The sequence below is a fragment of the Hordeum vulgare genome, chromosome 5H, assembly GCF_904849725.1.
Source record: "Hordeum vulgare subsp. vulgare chromosome 5H, MorexV3_pseudomolecules_assembly, whole genome shotgun sequence".
Classification (NCBI taxonomy): domain Eukaryota; kingdom Viridiplantae; phylum Streptophyta; class Magnoliopsida; order Poales; family Poaceae; genus Hordeum; species Hordeum vulgare.
The window spans coordinates 323408210-323415406 of record NC_058522.1 but is presented as its reverse complement, the minus strand read 5'-3'; the positions used below and the strand labels follow the sequence as shown (position 1 = coordinate 323415406).

General features: G+C 47.5%; 1 protein-coding gene across 1 annotated transcript; it reads left to right on the top strand.

Annotated features, from left to right (window-relative positions):
- Positions 1 to 434: 434 nt before the first annotated feature.
- LOC123398807 (non-specific lipid-transfer protein 1) lies at positions 435 to 1316 on the top strand. Its single transcript, XM_045093260.1, has 2 exons — positions 435 to 941; positions 1075 to 1316. Exons 1-2 carry the CDS (start codon positions 598 to 600, stop codon positions 1082 to 1084), a joined length of 354 nt encoding a protein of 117 aa, XP_044949195.1. The 5' UTR covers positions 435 to 597; the 3' UTR covers positions 1085 to 1316.
- Positions 1317 to 7197: the final 5881 nt, after the last annotated feature.

The window sequence follows — 7197 nt, the reverse complement described above, 5'->3', positions numbered from 1 at the left end:
GACCCTTGAGGGCAGTCACTGAACCCGTATAAACATGGTTGGGACAATCTCCATAACTTAATTGGAGGCTCCCAACAACACCACGAACCTTCATCATAACGAAATATGGCTTCGAGGTAACCTCAAATGCTCGGGGCAATTTTCACAACCTAATTGAAGACCTCGACGCTTGCATGGAGCTTTACACCATAATGATTGAGTTCCAAGGCATCACCAAGCTTCTATGATGCCAAAGCATCCAAGAAAGATATGTACTAGGATACCAAGCACCCAAGAGTAAACGGAGGAAGTATAATATAAGGAGTTAAAAAAATTTAGCCGTAACTGAGACTCAGCGAGGCACCAGCAGCTAGCAGTCATCAACACTTGATGGTTGGCAAAGGCGAGTCGACGTGTCGCGGGGCTCGGCCTGAGCGGGAGATACAATCTGTTCTCCAGTAACCCCGTCGATTTGGCCCGCCGACTAAAGCATCCAGGCATCTCTCGCTCGAACCCCTATTTAAGCCCCTCCATTCCTCCCAACATTCTCCACACCTCCACGAGTTGCTCATCACTAGCTAGTACGTTGTACTGTTAGCTACAGATTAAGAAGTGATCATGGCCCGCGCTCAGGTACTGCTCATGGCCGTCGCCTTGGTGCTGATGCTCACGGCGGCCCCGCGCGCTGCCGTGGCCCTCAACTGCGGCCAGGTTGACAGCAAGATGAAACCTTGCCTGACCTACGTTCAGGGCGGCCCCGGCCCGTCCGGCGAATGCTGTAACGGCGTCAGGGATCTCCATAACCAGGCGCAATCCTCGGGCGACCGCCAAACCGTTTGCAACTGCCTGAAGGGGATCGCTCGCGGCATCCACAATCTCAACCTCAACAACGCCGCCAGCATCCCCTCCAAGTGCAATGTCAACGTCCCATACACCATCAGCCCCGACATCGACTGCTCCAGGTGATTAAATTTACACTCATCCATAGTGAAATCTTTAAAAAGAACTATATTTACGAACGGAGTGAGTATATAGGAACATTCATCCACGTAAATTTTGTTGATATTAACATTAACACGCATGATTGACCTGCAGGATTTACTGAGCGACGATCCGTCAAGCTGGTGCTCAGCTCATCGATCCACGTGGAGCTGAAGCGCGCAGCCTCTGTCCCTATGTAGTATGGCTACCAGTTATGCCGAGTTTATGCTGAATAAGAACTCTCTCCTGTACTCCTTTGGAGGAGATCAGTATCTATGTACGTGAGAGTTGAGAGTTTGTACCATGGGCACTCCCAGTGTTTATGGACTATATGCATACACCTCCTTCTGTGCTCAGTGTGTAACTTGTCTCTCTGTTTCCTCACGTTCGCGTCTCATATAATAATTTACTTATGTGCTCTAGGATCGTAGTACAGTATCATATATATACCTCTCTATGAATTAGTTTACCGTAGACCGTATGTTTCTTGAATCTGGATGAAAATTACGGATTCAAGCGTGCGTCCCGCATATAATAAGCTTGCTTACGGATTCAAGCGTGCGTCACGCCGGCTCAGTAGATGATGAGGATACTCGCTGCTGCATCTCTACATCCCGCTCATGAGCTGAGCTGAGCCCGGGTCCTCCCCCGCTCCGCGCCGCTGGCCACCCCGGCCGGCGGCCACCCTCAAACAGCCTTCATGACGAGCCGCCCGCCAGCAAGATCTGTTGGCTCCTCCCCTGTCCGTCGTAGAGAAACCCAGCGCAGCCACTCGCCCATCGGTCCGTCGGCCGCCCTCCTGACGCGCGAGCAGACGGCTGGATCTTCCCGCGTCGACAGCCGTCGCTCCCGCTCGCCCGGCGGTCCGTCGGTCGCTCTGGCCACCACGCCATGCGAGTCAACACCGGTCCGCCTTCTCCGCCGCGGATCTGGCTGCGGGGGGGATCCTCCCGGGCTCGGACCGGGGGAGAATGGGACGTTCCCGCTGGTCATCTCGACGCGCCGGCTTCACCTACCAGCGCCGCGTCTGCATCGGTCGATTCTCCCGATCTCCCGGGGCTTCCCATGCCGCGACCAAATGCTAGGCTCAAATCAATCGTCGTAGCCCCGTCGAAGGATGTCTCTGCTGAGGGGGGGGGGGGGGGCTGGACCAAGGTCTCCACCAAGAAAGCACGCCGCCATGTTGTTGACCCGATGGTTCATGGGGAGCCCCCTGGGAGACAAGGCTCGGCCCGGCACGCCGCCTTCACTGCTGACCAAGCGTGACTCGCCTTCATTAGCAAATTCAGGGGACGCTGCTTCCGGTGGCTCAGCACTCGCCACAAGATAGCCGACTGTAGAGACCCAATCCATTACCTTACCTGCAAGAGAGCAGGACACACTAGTCGCCACTACCCGCAGCATCCGAAGTTCGCAGGAAGAGCTGGGAGTGCTACAACAGGCTCAGTCCAGCGCCGCCCTCAAAGCCACTGCACTCCAGGCTGCGATTCCCACCGCCACCAGCGACCATGTCGGCAGCCGCTCCATCGCTGCTATAGCAGGCGGATGTTGGGGAACGTCGCATGGGAAACAAAAAATTTCCTACGCGCACGAAGACCTATCATGGTGATGTCCATCTACGAGAGGGGATGTTCGATCTACGTACCCTTGTAGACCGCACAGCAGAAGCGTTAGTGAACGCGGTTGATGTAGTGGAACTTGCTCACGTCCCTCGATCCGCCCGCGAACCGTCCCGCGATCAGTCCCACGATCTAGTGCCGAACGGACGGCACCTCCGCGTTCAGCACACGTACAGCTTGACGATGATCTTGGCCTTCTTGATCCAGCAAGAGAGACGGAGAGGTACATGAGTTCTCCGGAAGCGTGACGACGCTCTGGAGGTTGGTGGTGATCTTATCTCAGCAGGGCTCCGCCCGAGCTCCGCAGAAACGCGATCTAGAGGAAAAACCGTGGAGGTATGTGGTCGGGCTGCCGTGGAAAAGTCGTCTCAAATCAGCCCTAGAACCTCCGTATATATAGGTGGGAGAGGGGGAGCCTTGCCTCGGGGCTCAAGGAGCCCCAAGGGGGTCGGCCGAGCCAAAGGGGGGAAGGACTCCCCCCCAAACCGAGTCCTACTTGGTTTGGTGGGTGGAGTCCTTCTTTCCTTTCCCACCTCCTCCTTTTTTTTATTTTTTCTTTGATTCTTCTTCCAATGCGCATAGGGCCCTTTTGGGCTGTCCCACCAGCCCACTAAGGGCTGGTGCGCCACCCTCAAGGCCTATGCGCTTCCCCGGGGTGGGTTGCCCCCCCCCCCCCCGGTGAACTCCCGGAACCCATTCGTCATTCCCGGTACATTCCCGGTAACTCCGAAAACCTTCCGGTAATCAAATGAAGTCATCCTATATATCAATCTTCGTTTCCGGACCATTCCGGAAACCCTCGTGACGTCCGTGATCTCATCCGGGACTCCGAACAACATTCGGTAACCAACCATATAACTCAAATACGCATAAAACAACGTCGAACCTTAAGTGTGCAGACCTTGCGGGTTCGAGAACTATGTAGACCTGACCCGAGAGACTCCTCGGTCAATATCCAATAGCAGGACCTGGATGCCCATATTGGATCCTACATATTCTACGAAGATCTTATCGTTTGAACCTCAGTGCCAAGGATTCATATAATCCCGTATGTCATTCCCTTTGTCCTTCGGTATGTTACTTGCCCGAGATTCGATCGTCAGTATCTGCATACCTATTTCAATCTCGTTTACCGGCAAGTCTCTTTACTCGTTCCGTAATACAAGATCCCGCAACTTACACTAAGTCACATTGCTTGCAAGGCTTGTGTGTGATGTTGTATTACTGAGTGGGCCCCGAGATACCTCTCCGTCACACGGAGTGACAAATCCCAGTTTCGATCCATACTAACTCAACTAACACCTTCGGAGATACCTGTAGAGCATCTTTATAGTCACCCAGTTACGTTGCGACGTTTGATACACACAAAGCATTCCTCCGGTGTCAGTGAGTTATATGATCTCATGGTCATAGGAACAAATACTTGCCACGCAGAAAATAGTAGCAACAAAATGACACGATCAACATGCTACGTCTATTAGTTTGGGTCTAGTCCATCACATGATTCTCCTAATGATGTGATCCCGTTATCAAGTAACAACACTTGCCTATGGCCAGGAAACCTTGGCCATCTTTGATCAACGAGCTAGTCAACTAGAGGCTTACTAGGGACAGTGTTTTGTCTATGTATCCACACAAGTATTGTGTTTCCAATCAATACAATTATAGCATGGATAATAAACGATTATCATGAACAAAGAAATATAATAATAACTAATTTATTATTGCCTCTAGGGCATATTTCCAACAGTCTCCCACTTGCACAAGAGTCAATAATCTAGTTCACATCACCATGTGATTCCAACAAATCCAACACCCATATAGTTCTGGGGTCTGATCACGTCTTGCTCGTGAGAGAGGTTTCTAGTCAACGGTTCTGAAACTTTCAGATATGTGTGTTCTTTACAAATCTTTATGTCATCTTATAGATGTTGCTACTACGTGCTATTCGGAAATGCTCCAAATATCTACTCTACTATACGAATCCGTTTCACTACTCATAGTTATTCGGATTAGTGTCAAAGCTTGCATCGACGTAACCCTTTACGAGGAACTCTTTAACCACCTCCATAATCGAGAAAAATTTATTAGTCCATTTAGTTACTAAGGATAACTTTGACCGTTGCTAGTGATTCAATCATGGATCACTCTCTGTACCTCTCAACAGACCTTGAGTCAAGGCACACATCAGGTGCGGTACTCAGCATGGCATACTTTAGAGTCTACGGCTAAGTCATAGAAGACGACCTTCGTCTATTCTCTTTATTCTGCCGTGGTCGGGTTTTAAGTCTTACTCAAATTCACACCTTACAACGCAACCAAGAACTCCTTCTTTGCTGATCTATTTTGAACTCTTTCAAAAATTTGTCAAGGCATGCATCTTCTTGAAACTTCCATTAAGCGCTTTTGATCTATCTCCATAGATCTTTGATGCTCAACGTTCAAGTAGCTTAATCCAGGTATTCCTTTGAAAACTCCTTTCAAACAACCTTGTATGCTTTACAGAAATTCTACATTACTTCTGATCCACAATATGTCAACCACATATACTTATCAGAAATTCTATAGTGCTCCCACTCACTTCTTTGGAAATACAAGTTTCTCATAAACCTTGTACAAACCCAAAATCCTTGATCATCTCATCAAAGTGTATATTCCAACTCCGAGATGCTTGCACCAGTCCATTTAAGGATCGCTGTAGCTTGCATACTTGCTAGTATCTTTAGGATCGACAAAACCTCATGGTTGTATCTCATACAATGTTTTCTCAAGGAAACTGTCGAGGAAACAATGTTTTGACATCCTACATGCAATATTTCATAAATAATGCATCAACTACTAACATAATTCTAACAGACTTTTAGCATCGCTACGAGTGAGAAAGTCTCATCATAGTCAACGGTTTGATCTTGTCGGAAACATCTTTGCGACAAGTCGAGCTTTTCTTAATAGTGACTTATCACTATCATCGTCTGTCTTCCTTTTAAAGATCCATCTTTACTCAATAGTCCTATGACCATCAAGTAGTTCTTCCAAAGTCTACACTTTGTTTTCATACATCGATCCTCTCTCGGATTTCATGGCTTCTGGCCATTTGTCGGAATCTGGGCCCACCATTGCTTTCTCCATAACTCGTAGGTTCACTGTTGCTCAACAACATGACCTCCAAGACAGGGTTACCATACCACTCTGTAGTAGTACGCGACCTTGTCAACCTACGAGTCTTGTAGTAACTTGATCCGATGCTCGATGATCACCATCATCAGCTTTCACTTCAATTGGTGTAGGCGCCACAGGAACAACTTCCTGCGCCCTGCTACACACTAGTCGAAGTGATGGTTCAATAACCTCATCAAGTTCTACCACCCTCCCACTCAATTCTTTCGAGAGAAACCTTTCCTCGAGAAAGGATCCGTTTCTAGAAACAAACACTTTGCTTTCGGATCTGAGATAGGAGATGTACCCAACTGTTTTGGATATCCTATGAAGATGCATTTATCCGCTTTGGGTTCGAGCTTATCAGACTGAAACTTTTTCACATAAGTGTCGAAACCCCAAACTTTCAAGAAACGACAGTTTAGATTTCTCTAGACCTCAGTCTATACTGTGTCATCTCAACGGAAATACGTGGTGCCCTATTTAAAGTGAATGCGGTTGTCTCTAATGCATAACCCATAAACGATAGTGGTAATTCGATAAGAGACATCATAGCATGTACCATACCAAATAGTGCGTGGCTATAACGTTTAGACACATCATCACACTATGATGTTCTAGGTGGCATGAACCGCGAAACAATTTCCACATTGTCTTAACTGCGTACCAAAACTCGTAACTCAGATATTCATTTCTATGATCATATCGTAGACAGTTTATCCTCTTGTACGATGAACTTCACTCTGAAACAGAATTGAACTTTTCAATATTTCAGACTTGTGACTCATTAAGCAAATACTCTAGTATCTACTCAAATCGTCATTGAAGTAAGAACATAATGATATCCACTGCGTGCCTCAGCATCCATTGGACTGCATACATCAAAATGTATCACTTCCAACAAGTTACTATCTTATTTCATCTCAATGAAAACAAGGCCTTGCTCATGTGGTATGATTTGCATGTCGCTAGTGATTCAAAATCAAGTGAGTATAAAGATCCATCAGCATGGAGCCTCTTCATGCAATTTATACCAACACGACTCAAGCGGCAGTGCCACAAGTAAGTGGTACTATCATCATTACCTCGTATCTTTTGGCACCAATATCATGAACATGTGTAACACTACGATCGAGATTCAATAAACCATTGAAGGTGATTATTCAAGAAAATAGAGTAACCATTATTCTCTTTAAATGAATAATCGTATTTCAATAAACACGATCCAATCATGTTCATGCTTAACGCAAGCACCAAACAACAATTATTTAGGTTTAACACCAATCCCGATGGTAGAGGGAGCGTGCGACGTTTGATCATATCAACCTTGGAAACACTTCCAACACGTATCGTCACCTCGCCTTTAGCTAGTCTCCGTTTATGCTGTAGCTTTCATTTCGTGTTACTAATCAGTTAGCAACCGAACCTGTATCCAATACCCTCATGCTACTAGGAGTACTAG

Excerpts from the sequence above, each read along its gene's own strand:
- LOC123398807 (XM_045093260.1), top strand. The coding sequence starts at position 598 with ATGGCCCGCGCTCAGGTACTGCTCATGGCCGTCGCCTTGGTGCTGATG.